Source organism: Ammospiza nelsoni, chromosome 3 (genome assembly GCF_027579445.1).
Source record: "Ammospiza nelsoni isolate bAmmNel1 chromosome 3, bAmmNel1.pri, whole genome shotgun sequence".
Taxonomy (NCBI): Eukaryota; Metazoa; Chordata; class Aves; order Passeriformes; family Passerellidae; genus Ammospiza; species Ammospiza nelsoni.
Genome location: NC_080635.1, coordinates 110044424 through 110067785, shown reverse-complemented (window position 1 = coordinate 110067785; position 23362 = coordinate 110044424). Strand labels below are relative to the sequence as shown.

The 23362-nt window shown below is 37.5% G+C and overlaps 1 protein-coding gene across 2 annotated transcripts in view; it reads right to left on the bottom strand.

Moving 5' to 3' along the window:
• SUPT3H (SPT3 homolog, SAGA and STAGA complex component) overlaps positions 1-23362 on the bottom strand; it is a 254555-nt gene that overhangs the window by 69185 nt on the left and 162008 nt on the right. For both annotated transcript variants that reach the window (XM_059469215.1, XM_059469214.1), the window contains exons 4-6: positions 15937-16023; positions 14679-14769; positions 12890-13026 (exon numbers count right to left, since the gene is read on the bottom strand). In XM_059469215.1, the coding sequence (XP_059325198.1) occupies positions 12890-13026; positions 14679-14769; positions 15937-16023 (315 nt within the window). The remainder of the gene's footprint in view (positions 1-12889; positions 13027-14678; positions 14770-15936; positions 16024-23362) is intronic.

The following is a 23362-nucleotide window of genomic DNA, read 5'->3' as shown; positions in this document are numbered from 1 at the left end:
GTATGTCAAGAGTTAACTCCCCTTTAAAGAAGAGTGTGATTAGTAGCTGGAAATCTGCCTGACTTCAGTACATCTGAGGATGCCATTACAATTTTCAGATATAAAATAATTGGCTGATGATACGAGCTGACAGCTAATACATCTACAATAAACACAAAAAAAAGTTATTTCCAAGCGGATGTAGGGAACGTGTTCCGTTTCCAGACTGTTTGATATGGTCTGTGTAAGGAGTGAGGGCTCAATACCAGATGCTGGATGTTCTACAAGCTTTTTCTGCAGATGTCTGCAGCCTGAGAAAATCAACAGTGCTTTGAATAACACTCCCAGTAAAAGCATCTTCTTGTCAGAGTTGCTGTATGATATAGGATATGGATCCCACACAAGTGGATGAACTGATTTTAAATAATACCATCTGACAATGGGGGAGAAAAAACTCTCAGTAGGTCTGACAAAGTCCTGGAAATGGCTGTTAGCCTTGGGAAATAAAATCCAGCCCCCTGACAGAGACTACCCGTCCTTCTTTTGTTTGATCAAATGGAAACCCAAACTTAATGATTGCTTCCGAAGTGCCGGAGGCGAAGTTTCAACAGCACTTAAACACTGCTACCAAGGAGTCCCTGTCCCTGCCCCTCACATGTGCCACTCAAAAGCAGAGTGTGGATAAGATGTTAAGGACATATCTGAGAATAAAATACATGCATCAGTGTAATTTTTGTATGACCACTTTGCACTGCTTTCTTACCACTGTTCTTGTAGAAATGTCTTATAGCACACCAGGAGTGCAGCACGCACAATACAGACACCAGAGAAGATTTTGTGTTCTTCCTCATGCCAAAGAAATTCCAAAAGCCTGCCACTACCTGCATAAATAAGTTAAAAGAGCTATCTCTGAACACATAAAACCACACATTCAACTGTAGCCCCCTACTTCACCAAGATCTTACTGAATTCACAAGAAATATTATCTAAAATTTCCTCTCTATCCAAAGTCAGTATTTTTGCTAGTGACAGTATATTATGGTCTTGTCCTCCATGAAAATTTAGGTCTAGTTGTAGATGTACTTTGTCAAGCCAAAGAGGGAGCAGTGGCTAATTTTTGTCATGTTTTAAAGTTATTTTAATGCAAATCCCAGGTTATTAAAAGGCACAAATGCTGATTACAAGTATGCCTGAAAGAATAAACTCTGCATATGCACTCCATGAGGACTTTATGTAAGGTAACTATCTGAAAATGAGATCTGCTACTGTTTTTCCTGATTATCCAAATTAAAAGAACCTTTTCTGACCCATTTTTTGAAAGCGTATACCTGACTAGCTATCTTCAATTTTTACAAAGATGAGAGAGCAGAAAGAAAGAACAAAGACAAAATTTAAAGTTTGAGGGGCTAAAGACCCAAATGGAATCATGCTGCCTTGGGTCAATTACATAAACTATGGCAGCATATTACCTGTGCTGTTCTGTAGGAATGTTGTGGGTCCTTTTTCTGGTGGATTGGGAGTGGATGCATCTCCCATTTTGCAACATGCAGAGCTTAATTGTATTTTACCATTTCAACAAACACTTAGGAAGCTTAAATCTTGCTGCTACTCCTTCCTTTGCTGCACCAGATGTGTGAAGCTCTCCCCCCAAGTGCAATTTTGCACAGCAGCCAGATCATATTCTTACGGAAGAATACAGCAAGCAACATTATAGATAAAATAAACCACAGCGACCGAGACAAAATGAAAGACAGAAAACCCTGTTCCTTATGTACATAAAACATCTATTCCAGGAAATACCAGCAGCTACAGATTACAGAAAGTGCAGAAGCTGGAAAGTACAATTATATGCTACCTAGATTTTTAAACAGTTCTTAGAAATCTGAGATGGTTTGTCATCTATTTGCTTTATAAAAGCTCTTCTATTTCCACCCCACTGGCCATTTTAATATCTGAAATGGGAAACTTCAGTGCAGGATCACAGGATGACAGAATAATTTAATCCAGAAAAGTTTTGGGCCTTTCAGAGATCTCTAGTTTGACTCTGCTCATAAAAGGTCCAATTAGATCAAGTGGCTCAGCACCTCGACCAGCCAAGTTTGAGGTAACTCCAAAGATGGAGACTTCCTCATCCTCTCTGACCAACCAGTTCCAATCTTTGATCAGAATAATTTTTCTCCCATTAGGTATCAGTTCAAGTTCTGTCCTTTACCATGACATCCAAGGAGGGTCTGGCTCCATCTCCTCCTGTCATTAGTTGGAAACAGAAATGAAATTTCCCTTTTGCCTCCTCTTTTTCAGGCTGACAAGCTTTTGTCTCTCAGTCTTTCATCATATGTACCCCCTATATTTCTTGGTGACCCTCTGCTTCAGTATTTCAAAGTCCTCTTGTACTTGGCAGCACAAAATAGGCACAGATTCCAGATGTGGTCTCACAAGTGCCAGATCACGAGGAATCATTGTTTCCCTGACCTGCTGGTAACCTCTGCTGACACAGCCCAGCACGTGGCTGCCCCACACGCTGCACCCTTGCATGGGGTTACAGCATCCACATTTACTATTGCTGACCTTCGTGTCAGCCTATTTCTCCAGCCTGTCAACAAGGTCCTTGTGAATTCCAGGCTTGCTTTCCACACATTTCACTGCTCTGGATCGTGACTCAGTATTTATTTGCCATGCCATGAATTACTGCTTTTATTTAGTTTATAAGATCCAGCAGCTAATCATGTCTGAGTTGAATGCATAAAGAGAATCACAGAATTACAGAATAGTTTGGAATGAAAGGGACCTTAAAAGATCCATGGTTCCAAACCCCTGCCATGGGCAGGGACACCTTCCACTATCCCAGGCTGCTCAGAGCCCCATGCAACCTGGCCTTGGACACTTCCAGGGATAGGGATGACTTCTCTGGGCAACCTGTGCCAGTGTCTCACCACCCTCACAGTAAAGAATTTTCTTCCTCATATCTAACCTTAATCTCATCTCTGTCAGTTTGTGCTTCAAGAAAATGCAGTACAAGGGGAGGCAACTACTCTGGTTCTGAAATGTCCTGTGCTCACTTTAGTTCCTTCCTGTTAATTTATACAGAAAATTGATGAAAGTAAAATCCCATTAACCTGCATACCTTCTATTCTTCATTGAACTTGCGTTTGTATTCTTACTCTCAGTACTAAAATCACATCCCCTGTGAAAAAATCTGCCAGAGGGTCCTGTCCTAGGGATAGTCTGTCAGGTTACAAGTGCAGCTTGTATTTACAAGTCCTACCAGAATGAGCTTTAAAACAAAAAAAATGCTGGTATTTCTCATTCCCTAGGAAACAATGTGGATCTCAATCCCTAGGAAACTATTGGATTACCTTAATGACCTTCAGCTTAGCAACAGACCCTTTGACTTTCCTCATGATATCTGAACTTGAGTGTGAATATAGGTGGGAAGGTTTGGCCCTTCGTGGCTTTGCAAATGTGAACAAAAAATGACAACATTTGACCATAGTAACTGGGTAATAGGTAAAAAAATCTTGTGAAATGCTGGATTTTGGTCTGGAATTCACTGAAAGGAAGATGACAATATGGAGATAGAGACTATAGGGTGAATCAAGTGATTCTCAATTTTTTGCTTAAATGCCTGTGGTTCATTAAATCCTCTCTGACTTCAATGAAATAGTAACATTCACAAAATCCTATGTGAAAGAAATCAAATACTATGGACAACATAGCCCAGGAACCAGCAAACTGACCTCTTTACTTCTGAGGAGGAAAACTGCACTAGTCTTGGAATTCTGTGGTCAGATGGAAAAACAAAAAAAAATAAAATGCCAAACTAAAATTAAAAGCAGAAAAAGAAGAATTAAATATACAAAAGGAGAGACAGAACAAATTTCTGTTTTGCCCAGGTTCCAGCAGTAGCAAGGTATGATCATTATAACTACAAAACTAGCTTATGATAATTATTTTCTTCAACAGCCATACAGCACCCAGTGATCTATGGCTCAAGTACTTCTTTAACCAAATGGCACATCTTTGTATTCAATAACCCTCTATGGATTACTCCCCCCTTTAAGTGGTGCAATTCAATAGATCTGAGCTCATTTTGGCTATATTTAGTTGGAGTCCAGCCTGAAAACTACTTCCAATGCTCCTCTGTACTGTCTGTGTGCTGCAGACTGGCTGGAGAGGCTCTGATGACACACAGTTTGCTCAGTCTGCTGTCAGAGGGCAAATTCCAGTGAGAAAGAAAAGGATTCTCAGTCATTTTCTGGGAGGTATTTGCAGGGTAAATCCATGGGCATGATTCAAAGCAGGTTTTACTTCCTGGCTGGAGTTTAATACTGGGAAAGACAGTGCTAATCCCTCAGTGGATATACAGGGTAAGGAAAGGGAAAAGGGCTTCTCTGCTCTACCTGTGATGTCTAGAAATAGCAGACAAATGAACCTTCACATAAATGAGCCTGGCACAGCCTTAGGCCAAGGGTCTTGCATCAGCCTCCTATGGATGAAGCAGAACTTTATATTGGCTTGTGAGTGTTCTCTCTCTGTTACACCTCAGACTCTTCTTTTCTGCAGCAGATGAAACAGAAGAACACCCTCAATTCCCTCTATTTCATGCCATAGAGAGCCTTCCTCTATTGTATTCGTTTGTTAGTAGAAGGTATTATTTTCTTCCATAGAAAGATTTTTGTAATTGAAACTTTAAATGGAAGGAAAGAGAAATTCAGGGATGTGCTGAAGCTTGGTCACATGGCGGCTGACAACCCAAGGTGCTCCTGCCTATGGAGTTTTCCAGATGGGAGTGAGAGGAGCAAGTGTTTGTGAAGATTTCTGCCAAAAATACAGGGTCTCTGTGCTGACATTTTAGTCTCACTCTTCACAACAGTGTCAGAAAATCTCTTCCTTGCAACAAATAAGAAGTAGGAATCTTACAGAATAATACTGTGTTTGAAATTCTTATATAATTTTACCTTGTGTTACAACTCCATGGATTTTTGAGTTTTGTGAATCCTGCGCAAAGTAGTCTCAAAAATGGTTTTATGCAAGTGATGAGTTCCTTCTGAAAAACTTGAGAGGACAGAACTGTTCTCAGTGTAGACCTGGTTAACATCTTACCATAAGAAATAAACAGTTGTTGTTTCCTCTTCATTTAGAAAGGACCTCAATATTAGGCTTAGTGGAACTTAAAAGACAGCAATTTGCTACATAAAGGTTCAAAGATTGGAAAAAATAACTTCCATCTTAAAGTATCGGAGTTACAGCCTGTCCTGTAGACAAGATTTGCATTATTGCACCTCTAAACACCCTCAAAAATACAAATGGCTATTAGCACAAATGTAATTACTTTAAATTACAAAAAGAGTTTCAATAACCTCCTACCAATGGAACCTTTGTCAGACTTCAGCATCAATCCTTGCTCCCAATTCTCCAAAGTTTACATAAAAAATAACTCTGTTGTGAGTACCAATACAGGGTGATTAGCAGAGCTAAGCAACATGTTAAACATGTTAAAATATACTCAGAAGAAGAATGCTTTGTTAGTCTTGTATTTGGCTCCTAATCAAATGCTCCATGGAAATACTGTTTATAAGCATGTTGTCTACATTTAATCACAGATATAAATAATATATATATAAAGTTTCCTTCCAAAATTTGAGACACAGTCATTTGGGTGTCAAAACTACAACAGCCCTGAATCTTCCTCTTCCTCAGAGAAAGCAAACAGTGGCAAAAAAAATACTCAAAGAACTAAAACACAGAAAAGCAAATAACACCTTGTTCTCCCAACAAAGCTGCCTAGATTTGCAGTATGAGCAACATTCACTAAAATGCTCTAAAACCCCCAGACTGAAGATCCAAACAACCAGGCTATGTAACCATAGCAAGCAACCCCATAGTGAGAAAAAGCCAATAATGTTAGATTTAGCAGTGGAAAAAGTTTATTGATGCTGGCTGTGACAAGAAATCTTTTCCACTCAGGGGCTTTTTCCCATTCCAAAGAGAATGACACAACATTTACAGCCATATAGATAATAATGAAAAACTGTTCCTGTTTATTTTCTGTTTACTTTTAACCAATTCAATCACTGCCCAAGAGAAACAATGCTTTCCCACTATCCCAAGCATTCCCAAGCAATGTGTAATCAGAGAAACCATTAATACCACCAGAATTATTTTTATACCAAATAATGCTTACAGACACTTTGATGCCAAAACAGCAAATTTAGAGTTGAGTTGCTACCAGTTGTGCTTTGCACTCATCTGGAAACACTGGGTGGACTGATGCAGTGGAATTAATTCCTTCTATATTTGCATTCCTAACTTCCATTTTGCACTATTGAAAAAAAACCCCATTGCCCAGAGAATAAAGGATTTTTTGTTGATTGATGTTTCACCTAAGTTCTTTTTAATCTTGGCATCTGTGTAAATGAAAAGCAGTAGACAGTATATAGGGAGCTGGTGTGACCCTAAAGTCTATTTTATATCATTATTTACATCATTTTTATATCAAGGTTCCACAACACACACAGATCTTGAGTCTCCAAAGAGAATCATCCTGGAAGTACTTTTCTTAACATCTGATGAAGTACACTTAAATGTAACTTAGATGTTTCTAGGAATAAAAATTGGAAAAAATAAAATTATTTTTACCTCTGATCTAAGAAATTAACTTCCCCCTGAATTGTTTTCCTCTCATTTCTGAGTACAGAAGCCAGCCTAAGTTTCTGGGATGTTTAAACTTTTAGGCAGGTACCATTAAGTGAAATTCAGCCCAACTTGTAGAAGTGATGAACGGAGCTCTCAAAACAACTTAAGGGAGTGGGAAAACTAGATTCTGGTCTTGCTTTCCTCACTGTACCAGGACTCTCATGTCCTTGGACAGGAACTTTGAGTATGTTATTTAGCCACTATAAATCCTTTTATACTCTTACTTGGCCGGGACTCACAGGTGAGGATGATACTGGTGTGCATTTAAGACTGCAATAATTTAGTCCATAAAAAATGTAAGATTTAAGGGATTCAATGTTATGGCTTGTCCTTCTATCCTGCCACTTGCATCTCTTTGCCCATTTTTGACAATGTTTGGTAAAGAAGAGCACAGAAACCCTGCAAGGATTACATTATCAAATCTCACCCAAGGATGCATTATTTCTTAAGATGTAGCTGTTAAAATCAAAGAAGGTTTAAGGTCAATAAACTGTGATTCTAAAAAGCAATAATTTATTTGATTTGGGCACAATATTGTGAGATAACAGAAGCCAGCACTCAACTAAATGCAAAGATTCTGCCCAAAATATAGATTCTGTCAACATGAATCTGATTTCAGCAAGGAAATCAAAAATAATTCTTTGAAAATAAAAATAGATATATTATCAAAAATTGGAGATCTAAAGAGACATGCACTGAAAATTGATGCTTAGTAAAAGAAAACTTCTTAGTTTGTCTTCCAGCATGCAGTTTCTATTAAGTGTGTGCTGTCTCTACTTTCCATATGGGCTTTAAATCAGATACTCCTTAAAGACTAATGACCTGCCCTCCCACACTGGCATAATTTTGGCCAGTGAAATGAGCATAGTGGTAGTAAAATGTTTCAGAGCTCTTCCTAAATCACTTCCTGGTTATTTTCTCTGTACATATTTTCCAAATTTGTATGATGAACTTGAGAACTTCAACACGATCTTTACGATCCACCCTGAAAAGAAGAGCTCACAGTTGTTTACTTTTTTCTGATTTATGCATTTATGCCCTCCAATTTTCACTCTCTCAATTAAAAGACCCCAAGTCCATGCCCTGTGTCCCAGGGCAATCACCACAGAGCAACCTCTGTCCATGCTAATGCTCTCCTAAGAGAGTGGTCACACCCAAACCATGTGGTGGGGAGAGCTCCTGGACTCTGCTGCCTCCCAGGAGTTTACAGTCATAGAATGTTTTGGGTTGGAAGGGATCTTTAAAGGCCACCTAGTCCCTCTGCCCTGCAGAGAAAAGGGATCTTTTCCAGCAGGTCAGATTGCTCAGAACCCCTTCCAACCTCACACTGAATGGTTCTGGGCAAATTGTGCCAGTGCCTCACATCCTCATCGTATAAAGCTTCTTCTTTATGTCTAAACTAAATCAACTCTCCTTTACTTTAAAGCCATTCCCCCTTGTCCCAGCACTTCCCAAGTCCCTCTCCAGCTCTCCTGAAGCCCCTTCAGGCTCTGGAAGGGGCTTTAAGGTCTCCCTGGAGCCTTCTCCAGGCGTGACATCCCCAGCTCTCCCAGCCTGGCTCCATAGGAAAGGTGCTCCAGCCCTCTGAACATCTTCATGGTCTCCTCTGGACCTGCTCCAACACCTCCTTGTTTTCCTGTGTTGAGGGCCCCAGAGTTGGACATTGTTTGGGACAACATGTCCTGGCTCAGGTCAAAGTGTGATCACTCAAAAGCTGATGATGATACTCCAGCAGGAAAGAATTTTCTTGGTCACTGTGTAGTTTAATAACTTATTGTAAGTCCAACCTATTTCTAAGACTGAAACAGAGTGAACTCCCAGAGCACAATTCCTTGTACCTCAAGATGCAGTTTAGTGTGTTCAAATACAAATTAAGTCTGTCTCAAAAAAGACAAAATTAAAAAGGAGTAATTAAAAAATGTAAAAAACTATGTATTCTACCTACATTTTAATGTGATCTACTAACTTTTGCACAGAGCCCATTGCATTGCTGTGAGCTTTAGAGATTTCTTACCAAGACAAGAATACTGGTGAGCAGCACTAAAAAAATGACATCCACAATGAATCTCCTAGAATAAAAATAGGTATCTGTAGTTTTTAAATATCACTTCAGAAACTGAATTTATATTTAAATATCAATTCAGCAATTCATAGGACAGTAGACCTTAAATCGCAGAATCATAGAAACATAGAATCATCGGATAATCTGTGTTGGAAGGAACCTTAAAGATCATCTGGCTCCACCCCCCCTGCAAAAGAATCAGAAAGTGGAATTTAACTTAGATTTTTTACCATTTTGCTGGCTTCAAGACTGCTTTAAGGTAGTCTGTTCTTGTAGGGTAGTTATCTTCCCTGTTTATTCAAACTTGCAATGTCCAATGAAGCATATGGTAGCTACTGCAACTGAATTATTGCCATGTTACAAGTGAGTGTTGGAAATGTATCCTTAAACTAGCAGTAGAGTGACAGATGAATGGTGTTTCTCCTAATTCTATGGGAACACAAGTGAAACAGAGCACTCACAGCATGATGCTCTATGAATTCTTTTGTGTGTCAGCCCAGATTTCTGATGGGAAGTCTTTTTCTTGGGGGGGAGAGAGCATTAAAGCTATAAAACAAATTATAAAAAATGGGCATTTACAGAATGAGAGAGATGTCAGCTTTGCAGTGACGTTGAAGTTTTAAATTAGCTACACTTGATCTAATGACATGACATGGAGAATGTGATAGTGGTTCGCACAGAAAGAAAGCAGCAGAACTGAAGTTACCATTCACAAAATCACAGCCAAACCTGCAGTTGGTTTAACTATGGTGAGGAACCTGAGAGGTTCAGAGGAGCAACATAAGGACACAACCACCTAAAACTCCAAGTCTCAAACTGCAAAATAAGGAAAAAGTCAAAGATTTCAAATCAACAGGGACATTTTTGCCCCACCAATTAAGCCACATACCACAGGAATACCACCTCTCCTCTCTAAATGATTCTTAAGAGACAGAGGAAAGCCAAATAGCCATCCTCTTGCAAGGTGTCAGTTACTGTGGATTCTGCCATAGAACAGGCAAAGGAAGGGAAGTTGAATTCCCGAGCACCACCAGCTCTGGCTATTCCACAGCCCAAACTGTGCAATAAAAAAGGAGTGTGGATAGATTGCCACCACACGTGTTATTCTCAAGAGACTGGCACACACTATGCAGACCAGTTCTGTGATCCATCTCTCCTATACATGCACAGTTCAGTTACATCCAGGAAGGAGAATCACTTTTTCCATCTATAAATGCTCTTACTCTGAGGAGCAGATGTCACTGGTGCTTTACTGCTGTCTCAGGAGAGCAGGATAGGAACTGTTATGAAGTGAGACAGAGGTGCTATTCCAGCTTTTATTTTGTTTTGATTTTGCCAATACAGTTGGCTGGTTTGCCTCCACTTAATGCTAATATTGCAGTTTTTATAAAAACGTCATCTTATCACAATGTATTAATAAAATAATCTGTGTTATGACAAAGTAGTGTGAAATCTATTCTTAATTTCTGCCTGTAGAAAGAGTATTTTAAGAGTATTCCACCTTGGATCAATGTCCCTCTGCACATTGCTGGTATTACTGTTCCAGAGACATTCCCTTTGCTTCAAGTTAAAATCATAGGATACATCAGTAAATTCTATACACAACCCTAGATAAGTGTCCTTTGCTTTTAATATGGCAGTGCTGGTGGCTGTATTTCAGTCAAAGAAGTGTAGAATTTTTTGTTCTCCTTTGGTAATGTCCCAAAGCGGCTCAGAGCTTTCCTGACTCGTCTGTGGTGCAGATATGGAATGGACCCCACAGCACTGCAGGCAACTAATTCCTTAAAAAACATGAAGGCTTAGCTCTAGTTTTATGAAATGCTTTAGAAAGAATGAGTATAAATAATATTTGCATTTTGTATCATAACTGAAACCATACTGCTAAACAATCATATCCTGTTTAGCCCATAATGACATCAGAAATACATGTTTATCATCCATTCTGGACAGCTTAGCATGATTTTGGCCCAAGGCAAAGTGGAACTGAAATCATTTACGGTTGTCCAAACTAAGATAACCACACATTTCTAAGGTAACTGATACCTAAAAGGAACATTGCCCTTAGATTGAAGTTCATGATTTAAGTACACTAATTCCTAAAAAAACACTGTTAAATTGTCTATTGGATTTCCTCCAGAATTTAGTGTGGATTAACAATCTACTGAAGAAAGAAAATGTGATACAGGAGATTAGCCCATCCAGTAACAACTCTTCCTTTAGGAATGGATCACATTTCCTACTATCTTTGCTTCCTTTCCACTCACCTCAAAGTGACAAGAAAATCCCAAACAAAACAAAGCCAAAAATACATTAAACATTTTGAGTAGCATGTTTCAAACAGTCTTTCATGTTTTGTCATTAGATTTAGAGACTAATAAGAAAGGAAGTAGATAGTACTGGCTTCATACCTGTATATAATTCCTTAATGTATTCTAAAATAAGACCTTGATTTTATTTTTTTTTAACATAGAAACAGGTCAGGAGTTCACAAAATGTAATGAAGTCAAGTAAAAGAGAGAATAATTACTTTTTAAATTTAATGCACACACACACACTACAGTTCATGGATTATAGTCTAGTGACAAAATCCAAAACATATAGTCAGATCAAGGGAAAATATTTGATAACAGACACATTCCCTGACAAACATAGATTCAGATTTGCCATTGTCTACAACAGAGAACTTCATACTTTGATCAATTTGTGAAGTTCTTTAGACCTGAAACATACTATACTGTAAAAACAGAAGATAGTGTAAAGTTAAGCACATAACCAATTCATTCAGAAGAATGCTGTTATCTATTTCTGGGTGTACAAGCTCAAAGGACTTGCCTGCCTTTATGTAAAACACAACATTTTGCATAAATAAATAAGAGGCTGAAGAAGAGAAACCACCAGTTTCCAAAATACAAACAGTGGTTGGATACAACTGTTCAATGACACAAATTCTCAGTTGGGTGAAATGGGACTTATTCCTAACCAAATTCTTAGAGAGAAGTGGTTCTTCATTAGGTTTTGATTTCTTCCCACTGCAGGGCAGAAAGGAGCAGAAAGCAGATTGGAAATGCCAGAGTTCTGAAAAGAGGCTCCATTAAGAAGAAAGAAAGTAGAATTACAACTAGCACGGGATAAAAATTCCATTATTTCTTATAATCTTCTATGAAATCCCCAAAGGGAAATGAAGCCCTAATAGCCAAATATTAAATATAAAAAAAAATACCAAACACATGAGCCACCTCAGCATTGAAAGGGGACTCAAACCAAAGCCCCCAGCTTCCAGTACTGAAAGGGTATAGAAATCACTCTACAAATATCAAATTTCCAACAGTCCTGTCCACTATGTTGATGTCTGAAAATGGATGGAAATTGGTTCAAATATTCTCTGGAATTGTGAATATACTCACAGCACAATTTTGACCTTGATATCCAGTTGCCTACAGAAAACATCAGGAAGAATTGAGCAACTGAGCATGAAGAAGGATGAAGGACTCTTCTCTGCATTCACTGTGGACCAGATTACAAAAAAACCAGGGTAGTCCTGCCCATCCACAGAAAATTAGTCAAAACCACAGACTTCCATGCTGACACAGCTACACTGCTTCTCAATCCCACCTAGCTTTATGGAGGTCATGTAGCACAGCATTTTTTAATGCAAACAAAATTTTTCTTAACTACATAGTATAGAAAATAGGACTCAAAAGGATGGAGAGAAGAGTTTATACTCAAGCATGTTTGCACACAATATTTTAACTTAATCTGTAAGCTGTGTTATATGAAAATTCTCAAATGCTATTGAAACCATTTGATAAGAAGATAAATAATGAGAAAGGAAAATACTGTCGCGAAAAATGTGCATGGAATATTTATAAATAGAATTTGCTTTCTACAGGAAGGAAATACAAGTACACAGCAGACAGAAAGATCCATAACTACCCTTCTGTAATCTTCCTTCTCAGCATGTGTGCTTGGATATGCAGGAACATTTGAAGGAATAAGAAAAATATGGAAATAGGATTTCTTTAGACCATCTGGGCAAAAGAAAAAACATGTAACAATGATTTAATGTGTAGCATAAAAAAGGCATCAGAGCAGCATGATGTATTAAATGTTTCACAGTTTCTCTGCTGGGTATCAGTAAAAGGAAAGAATTACCTCCATGCGCTCCTGCTTGACATCATCAATCTCATCATCCTCAAACATGGCCAAGAGCTCTCCAGTCTGGTCAATGGAGTTGAGGAAGTCCTGGGCCAGCTTCTGCCGCTTGTTGGTGTTATTGCTGCTGAATTTGTCTTCACAAAGACAAGCAAAGAGCAACAAACTTAACCTATTTGGCTTTTCCAAACACCACTCAGAGTGACAAGATTTAGAACCAGCACTGAGCAGAAAAGGCCTGCTCTTTATTGTGCCACTCACACAAGCTGTGCTACCTGAACAAGGTGATGTCACTGCTCTGCTCCAGTAACAGCAAAACATCATCTTTAGTATTTTTTAGTATAACCATGTAATTTTTCATAATCTAGAGAAAACTGATCTGCTGCCCATATATCATTACTTCTCACCAAAGAATTCACAGTGGACACAGCTCAAGAGGAAACAACCCCTCTTTGGTATAAAGAACTTGAGTCACAGAGCAGAATATATTGAGGAAATATTCTTCCCTGAACACATGCAGAACATCCGCATTGTCTACAGCCTCAAGCAAACTCTAACACGACCACTAACGTGCAATTCTAGAGGTGATGGACCATTCCTCTGCAGCAAAACCTCGAAGAATGCTGGCAAGATGATCTCTGTTGTTCTAAACAGCAGAGCACCTATAGGCAGTAAATTCACAAAAGAAAATTAATGGCTTTAATTATCAAAGCCTACTAGAAAAGGCATTCTTTAATTCCAGGATAAACTGCCTTTAGGAAGCTTTTCATGAACATCTAAAAGGCTAAAGGTAATTGTTTATTTGCTTTAAGTAGTGACACAAGCTAAAGTATTAAAACCCCAAAGCTACCAGGTAAGAAGCTGTACTGCCACACTGCTTGCACACACAAAATATGAAAATAAAATGCCACAGGCAAACTAAACCTCAGATGAGCTGACAAAAACTTCATCACTGCTTGATGAAGTCAAAGCAAGAAGTACAATGTTTACCCAGCATCAATGTGGATGCTCAAAGGAACCAAACACAGGGAAGTCATTGTATGGGAAAAAATAATAAAAGGCTCTGAGAAAGAAAGTTTAATACAGAAAGTTGTGTGTGGACATTGCTAAATGTTATAACAGTATGGTAAGGTTTAGATTTGCCATGATAAGTTTAACTTAACTTTTTACAACGGCAATGTTAGTTCTAATATCAATATAAATCAACAAAACTTTAAAGCAGGAAACTATATGGCATAAATTAATACATTTTTAATTCAAAGTGCTTTTCCTTTAAATGCATTGGTAATAAAAACTGTGACTTCCTCATGGAATGCAGAAACAAAAGTGTTTCCCATTATTTAAACTAGAGATTTAAAGTATAAAATGTTAAACCACACTGAAAAAACCACACACATCATATATTAGTGTTCAGTAACTTCAGATTATAAGGGTTTGTTTTTTTTAAAGCATGTCAAAAATATCAACATCAAAACCTTTTGATAATAATTTAACAAATGTCCATTCAATTGCAGGTGGTGCATTTAAAATACAGATGCTGAAATCAATAATCAGGACCAGTTTCTTACTTCAACAGAGCTCTGACATTAAAGTCGTACTGCTCATCTGGATGGTAGATGCAAATGCTCACATATCTCAAATGGAAAAGCAGAGATTTTCAGCAAAATTTGTCTAAAGAGATTATTTTTGTGTCTCTATCAAGCAAGACATTAATACTATGCATTGAGCTGTTCAGTACTCTTACAAGACATCAAGCCTCTCCCAAATTAAATAATTTATTTTTTTCTACCTTCGAGGATGTCATCTTCTTCTATTCCTTTGACAATCTTAGATTTGTAGTCTCGAAAAAACATGTATTTGAGTAGCCTTCGAAGCTTCTTCTATGAGAAAAAAATACATTTATATTAATGACTATTACATAGTTATTTCTTATTTAATAAACTTTGTAACACACAAACATACAAATGTGTAGCACATTACTCAGTAAATATAGCTTTTAAAATATTTTTCATATTAAATTCTGCAGAAAATCCATACATAGAAAGTACCTCAGGACAGTAGCAAATCCATATTTAGTATTAATTGTTTGAGCTCCTTGGTACTTTGCTGTGAGACAGAAATGAGTTTGACTTTCAGAAAGGAGAAATTCAGATATCGGGCTTCTTTGTGGAACTCCAACATGTTTGCTTACTTTGAAAACTCTAGGCTAGAAATGCACATTTCCATGAACTTTGACTCCATATCAACTGCTATTTTCACAACAGCCTTACAGCTTTTATCAGATAAAGAAACTACAATTTATTTTCATGTTTTAGTGCGGTTTAATTTTGAAATGGTTCTGTTCATTAGGTTTCACCTGTCAAATGAGGAAAGAAACAAAAAAGAGAAAAGGGTGAGAAAAAAAGGGAAACTAAGGAAGAAAAGAACATAAAGGAAGAATAAATAATGTAATTAAAAATAGTTGACAATTTTTTAAAATAAATATTAAATGTGAGGAGAGAAAATTATTTTCTTCCCTTGTTGACCAGCTCTACTTACTATCCAGAGAAAGCAAGGTCATACCTAAATTTGGAGATTTTAGTGGGATAAAACACAGGAAAAATATTATAAAATAAAATAAAGAGGATTTATAGACAGTCTGAAAACAAGACTATAATGATTACATTGTCAAACATCACAGTGACACCCTTCATAAGCAGAGGAAAATCAAAATTATTGATTTTTATTAAAGGGACATAAATTATGGGGAATAGTATTTATATCTTATTAAGAAATTGTTTTGAGCTCCTAGGCATATAATCTACCCTAAAGCTTTAGGAAAAAAAAAAAATCAATTGATAATTGAAGCTATAGGAAAAAACCAATTTTTATTTCAGATATTACTGAGTGATTATAATATGCTCAATCACATATAATTGCAGAGCAGCTATACTTTTAAAATAAAGGTATTCATGATGATGGATTCCTTTACAAAAGTTAAGAAAGCACTTGAAAACACAAAAGCAGCTGACTACATAAAATAAGAAATTTCTGTCTAATTACTGTACCTTATCTTTGCGCATTAAGAACAGGAGATCTTCAGCAGAGATGACTCGAGCTCCTCTCATCTGAGAAACTTCAGCTGCTTGCTGCAACTAAAATAAATGAATAAATTAGGCCTTTTCAGTGTTAAAAACTTTATTCACTGGGGTTCGTTTTAAATAAATTCAGTTAATATTTTGCATGGTTGTCCATAGCAAAATACAAGCTGTGCACTAAAACACAAGCTGGGACTCTCAAAGGTGTCACTCACTCGAGTCTTGCTTGCCAAAAAGTGAATAACAATTTTACAAAAAGTCTTCCAGGCTTTTTTGACAAATCTCAAGAAAAAGCTTTTTTGTTTATATTTAAAATGATTGCTTTTAAAAAGTCCTGCTGCCATTTTTTTTTTTCTTCTCTTAGCACAGAAAATGAATATATAATTCTCTCAGGCAATGTAAAAATGCCAAATTCTTGCCATAGCACTTTATCTGCAACTGTGGAAAGGCAGCTGATCGCTCTCCCAATTTTTTAGAATAATAAATATTAATTTTAAACAGCTTACCTAAGTATTTTTTGAAAGAAACTCTACCTCTACTTGACTTAGCATTAGTACAAAGCAGACTCACATGAAGAACTTTTTTAGAAATGCTCTTATTTCATTTGGAGAAAGAAAATGAATTGATAGGCAACATTGACTCCGTTAATGAAGGAATTGAAAAACCTTATTGAAAAGAACAGGCCATTCAGCTGTGAAAGTAATAAAGATGGGACTGAGCGAGGAATGACACAAAAACTGATAAGAGGGGGCCACAGGAGTGTGAAGCAATGGACTGCCCTCACATCTATTGTGACAGAGCCTACAAAGGCCCTGAACACCTCAAATTGCGGTGTGAAGAGCAAAAAACTTCTTTGTAAAGGACTAAGTACATCAGCTTTCAGTAGGTGCAGGAAATTGGGGTTTTTACACAAAACCAGAACAGGGTTAGAAACCTGGTAACCTGGGTTATCTGCACAGCTGATGCTTATCACTAAGGAGGTTCAACCCAAACGCGCAAAAAGAGTCAGTGGGATTTGCTCCTTTCACCTCATGAGCCTTTGCTTCTGACTTGTGAGGTGAAAGGAGCAAATCCCATTATCATCACGGAATCACAGAATGGGCTGGAAAGAATCTTTAAAGGTCATCTAGTCCAACCCCCAGGAACAAGCAGGGACCTTCAGCTAGATCAAGCTGCTCAGAGGCCCATCCAGTCTGACCTTGAATTTTTTCAGGGATGGGGAATCCACCACCTCTGTGGACAAGCAATTTCAGCACAAAACATAATGCTGTAGACTGAGATAGAAGGGATGCTTCAGACTTTACCCTCTGAATTAAAAAACATAATTCAAAAAGCAAGATTTAATTGTAAGTTTTTTTGCCCTTAGCCTTGTTAACTCTCTGATGGAAAACTGACAGTGACCACAGCACAAAAGTCATCAAAAGAAGAGACACCTTCAAAAATTTTTGATATTAAAATTAATACACACTTGTAACATGATCAATACACAACTATTTAATTTATGTTCAAATAGCTTTGTATTCTTCTTTAGAAATGCATGAATGCACCTGAAAATAATTTAAAGAAATCCTATCCTTCATACTCACACCAGCAATGGTTTCACTCAGTATCACTGGCTGAATAAGTATATTATTAATCTGAGCTCCCATGCTGCTATGACTTGAAATAGGCCTATTCAGAAGTTAAAAAGATCAACAAAAACAGTAGCTGTTTCTAATATCCAAAGAAGAGGAAAGGGGGGGAGGGGAGCTTTCATTTTGGCAAGTGTTCAGTCGGCAAAAGATTCAGTCCATAAATCATAATACTGGACTGCATTAATTTTTTTCCACACTAATCACATGAACACAAAACATTAACTGTATCTGGTACGCACAACACAAAAAATACTGCATGAAGAGGTTCAGATTTTCCCCTTGCAACCCTCTCTTGGCTCTTGCAGTCACCGAGACCAGAGAGATTTCAGGAATTCAGAAGTCACAGTAACATAATCTCACTTGAAAAATGTAAGAATGTGAAAAACGATAGCTCTATTTTTTGGCATAAGCAAAACAGCTTCTTATTCTGATTAGTCTGAGGGCACGCAAGCTACTTATGTTTCTAACATAAAATATAAAGAGTTGGATAAAAAAAAAATTACCAAGAATGAGCCAATATTCCTCTCTGGTGTAAATCTATTGCAGCTATGGATTTATGCCAAGGCTGACTTTGGTCCCACTGAGTGTTAGAAAACCTGACCTTAGCATGGTGATAACACAACACAGCTTTCCCAAATATCATGTAAAACAATGGCAGAAATATCCAAAGGGAATGCACGCTCTAGTTCCCAAACATGCACAAAGATGATCTCTTGGCCCCTTCCAATCCAAACCATTCCATGACTCTCTAAGACATAAACTTCAGTTATGTTAATTTCCACGTGTAGCTGAAATACCTTATTTTTCCAAATTATAAACATGTGACAATGACATTTATAGCAATGGTTGTGTGTGAGTTGCTTGCAGGAGTCTTGTGATGAAGGAAGGGAGAGTAAGGAGCAAAGGCCAAATTAATGTCCCATTTGCATCTAAGTAAATCCTGAATAACAGTGTTTACTTTAATGGAGTTATTCTGGGCTAAACACAAGATCAAAATCTGGAATAATATTCTCAGTTTCTACCAAAACAATGAAAACTTTATTCTCATATTGCCTCGACTTCTGCATCTATTTTATTTTAAGGAATGGACACACAGCATTTAATTTCTTTGGCTTTAAGAAAGCAAAGTACGAAAATAATTACTTCCTGTACAGTTATAAAATATGGATTATTTATTCAAACAGACCATAATGAGTTATGCATTGGTACACGTATTTACCTGGGAAACCAGGGTATGCTCAGGTAAATATGTATCCAAGCAATTAAATAAAAATTACGTCCCACACAGCCGAGGCTTGGGGAAGATGTATTTATAGTTTAACACACACATAATTGACTCATTCAAACCACAACGTGAGTGCTTTGCTATAATTAGTATTATAACAAACTGTCTTATTTGACTGTCCCAGAGTTGCCATTAATATGCAATAAGCCCAATTCCTGAATCTCTGGAGCTGAAGGCCCGCTGGAGTCATTACGTGATGAAGGGGGATTTCAGGAAGCCGTGCCAAAGAACCCATCCATCTCGGTGCACCCGAGCATTTGTCATTCCAGAAAAGCCTTCTCAGCTCTCTGAAATCAGGAGGTGCCTCAGCCCTGGCTGCAGCGGGAGCACGGAGGGTTTCATCCAAGGACCAGCACTGCCCGTGACTCCAGATGAGGGGTGGGATAGAAAATCCTGCAGGAACTGTTCATACAGGAGGTTACCACACGGCAACGGAGCAGTTATGGCAAGAATTTCCCACCATCTCCTTCTCCAAGCCTCGGTGCCAGTCACAGAATTTCGGGCTGCAGCAGTTCCAACACACCCACTTCTCTTAATTTTTTTAGTTTTGAAATTAGGTCCATATTGCAAAATATTTTATTTGGGATGATACTGAAGAACAGCAAACAATCTAAATTACTCAGCTCTTTTAAGAAAAACAGACTAAATTCCCTAATACCTGCAAACAATGTCTGAGACCTCAGAGTCTGAATCTATTTTTTATTACAGCAGAGTTATGAACCACTAAAAGTGAAGTTAAATAACGGAAGTGTTGAAATGATTTTAACTGTAGGAGCGCAAATAGCTCTGTTAATAATTAGGAGTTTATGAAAAATAAGTGTATTTTACAATTTTTCTCATTACAAAGAAGGTAGTATATACAGTAACTATATTTTAAAGCCTAAGAAGAAATGGCTGGGGAATAATATTTTAAAATGTAATCATGGGTTTAATGACTTTATGAAGTTAACTTTCTTGGCAGGATGAACTGAACTATGTTAACAGTCACCTTACGGCTATTTTCTTTTTGCAACTTCTGCAAATTATAGATTTGTTGAAAGGAGTATTCATTCTCCTGTGACAGAAGCACAGTTACTTCAATGGGACTGTCTGCTTTTTTTTTTTCTTCCAGAATTATTTTTTCTTCCACTACCTCCAAAGTCAACAATCACCGATACTTCTTCTACAAAACCGTCTTGATGGACAAACAGACAAAAAGTTGGAAAACAAACATACCGTGTTGTGACATAATCCTTCCAGTTAAACTGCAGGACAGAGCTGGAATGGTGATGTTTGCATGCCTTGGAACTGCTAGGAGCCAAGAATAATGCTGCAGGAGCTATGATTTTGTTTTCATTACACAAGAAAATTCACCTGGGTGAATTTTTTTCAGAGGCAGGAAGGTTGTTGTGTTATTAAATATGCATTAAAATGTCCTATTTTCTCACCTTTCCTAGGTAAAAACCACACTCCTATAAAATTACCAAATAATATTCTGAATTAAGATAGAGTCCTGTAAATACATTCCAGAGCATCCTGATACTTTCATGAAGGCAACCAAATAGAAAAGGTAAATAATACAGGTTTTCACGTCAATCTTTCCATGTAATATTTCACATGATACTAATGGTGACACCTGATCTTCTTATTCTAACACTCAGAGAGGGAAAACACTGAATGTGTTTCCAAAACTCAGCAAAGGGATGTGCTTTATTCACTTTAGCACATCCTGGGGAGATAATTACATTATGGAGCCCATTAGAGCACCCTCACAGGTAATGATTCAGGATCACTGCTCAAGGGTTCATCAGCATGACTGAATCATCACAAGCTGTCTAAAACAAAAAAGTCCATCTGCAGATTAAAAGATAAAAAATTTTCTTGTAATAGGTAATTAGTTTCAAATGTAAGTATTTTTTACTGAAGACTATTTAATATAACACCAGTTGATTATATGCAACCACTAGAAGATGAAGCTCTGTATCACATTTTCAGGCTTTAGAAAACATAGAATTGTTTAGGTTGAAAAATATCTTTAGGATCATTGAGTCCAACCCTTCCCCCAGCACTGCAATGCCACCACTAAGCCATGTGTCCCCAGGTGTCACATCCACACATCTGCTAAACCCCTCCAGGGATGGTGACTTCACCATTTCCCTGTACAGTCTGTTCCAATGTTTGACCACCCTTTCACTGCAGAAATTTTTCCTAATATCCAATCCAAACCTACTTTGGCACAACGTGAGGCCATTTTCTTTTGTTCTATCACTTGTTACCTGGGAGAGGAGACCAATCCCCACCTGGCTTCAACCTCCTTTCAGGGAGCTGTAGAGACTGATAAGAGCCTTATTTCATGTTGGACATACAGTGAATCTCAGTCCATACAGATCATGAGAATAAGAAAACACGAGTTCATACCCCACAACCCCTGCCACCTACTGAGATCTTGGTTTCAAGGCATAATTTACTATATTTCTCCCTTGTGAAAACTGTACTCTTAAGTCCTGAAGCAAGACTGACTGCTTCACCTCACCTTCCCTTGACTTCCAGTCCAGGCAGCCCAGAGAGCTGGATCTGGATACAGATTTGAAGTCTGCAGCCAGCTCCTCATAGCTGGAGAAGAATTAACCCAAAAGCATCTTTAGCAATAAGCAAGTTAAAAAGCATAAAGAACACATCTACAGGTTCGATACTCAATGGTTTCAATGTCAGGGGTGACAAGCAGCTGATATAAAATGAAGAACACAGGTTTTTCCAGCCACAGGAGAGAACAGCCCTTCCTTCAGCTGCCTTCAGACTGAAACTGGGTGAAAGTCAGTCCCAGGAGCTCCAGATAAAAGCCCCACACCTCAGCTTACAGGGTTTTTATCACTACTGCTATCCAAGAGCCCCACAGATCACTATGATGAATGTATTTTCTGAATATTCCCATCATATTAAATTGAACATTTAATATTAATTTAGACATCAGCATCTCTTTTCATTTGACTCGCACCTCACATACTTCTAATCACAGAAAAGGTCTGAGGGTTTTTCTTGGTTTGTTCTTCATGATTTTTAACAACATATTCAATTCAATCAGAGTAAAAAAAATACAAAAAAGAAGCTACACATTCAGAGGGAGCAAAAGCAGCAAAGGAAGAATATGGACAGCTTGTTTATATTCTTCATGTTACAAACAAGATCTTTCTAAAAATACCAAAGAAGAAAAGGAATTAGAGATATGTAAGAGTCTTTAGAAAACTACATGGAGCCAGTCTGTGTAATGGAGTGGGCCAACTGGAAAATGCACCATGCTCCTGGGCTCTGTTATCTATTGGAGACAGAATGATTCCTTTAAAATTATATTAGATTACTAAGGAAAAAAAAAATCAAATAAACAGCGAAATTAATATCTCTATATTGCAAAAGATAAGCTTGAATCAAAGTACTTTTTAAAAAATCTCTTCTTTATAAATAATTTAAGCTTAACTTCTTAAATTGGAGGCTTTTTCCCCCATTTTCTGACACACAAGGAAAAGAACTTAATGCATTTATGAACAATCACCATATTTCAACTTTAGCTTCAGGCGTGTCTTTTTTCTCTTTTTCCTTCCTTCAATTCAAATTCCAAAATCAACATTTTGGACCAACATTTTATAGCTATAATTCTTCTACTCTCCAGGAAACAAAAGAAACCCTATTGCACACCTGACATTTATAGCAGGTAACACTGACCAAACTAAGTGAGCTTATACTAACAGTGTTAAAACCATAAAGTCTCTAGGTACAGAAAAGTATTCAGACTCACTGAACTCAGTTTTAATGTAGTCAAATTATTCACTGGCTACATAGGTGTTAATGCAAGATTTGGTGTGTCACTGGGGATGGCCACAGCTGATGTTCTCTCCTGCTGCTGGTGGTAACAGCAGGCAAGAAAACAAACTTGGAAACTTCTACTGTATCTATTATTATTACAAGGGAGGAAAAAAAGGCTTGAAAAATATCATTCAAGTGGAAATGATGGAGTAGTGTTCTTTAGAATGAGCAAGAGACTGTGAAAAAAGCTTTGTGAAGTGTGAACTTTACAGATATGAAAGATGCATTAGCCAACCTGAAACTGAAAAATTCTCACAGCCAAAAGGCCTCCAACCTCTGCAAACAGATTTCCTCACTTCTGAAGATGAGTGTAGATGTCCCCTGTTATTGATTGTCCCTGTTCTAGGATTGTCAGGATATTCTAAATATGCTGAGGTAAGTGGATCCATTCCATTGTAAATAACTGGCATTAATTTTTCCTGTATCTAAACTATATAAATTATGAAGTTTTGGAGGAAATTATTGTAGAATCATTGAATAGTTGGAGCTGGAAGGGACCTTTAAAGATCATGTAGTCCAAATTAAAATAAAGCTAACAAGATTTGGTCTGAAATTTTCCCAAGGGGCTGCTTCTTTTTCACAGAACTATTACAACAGATATTCCAAGTGGAGAATCTCAACAATAACTACTATTTCCATC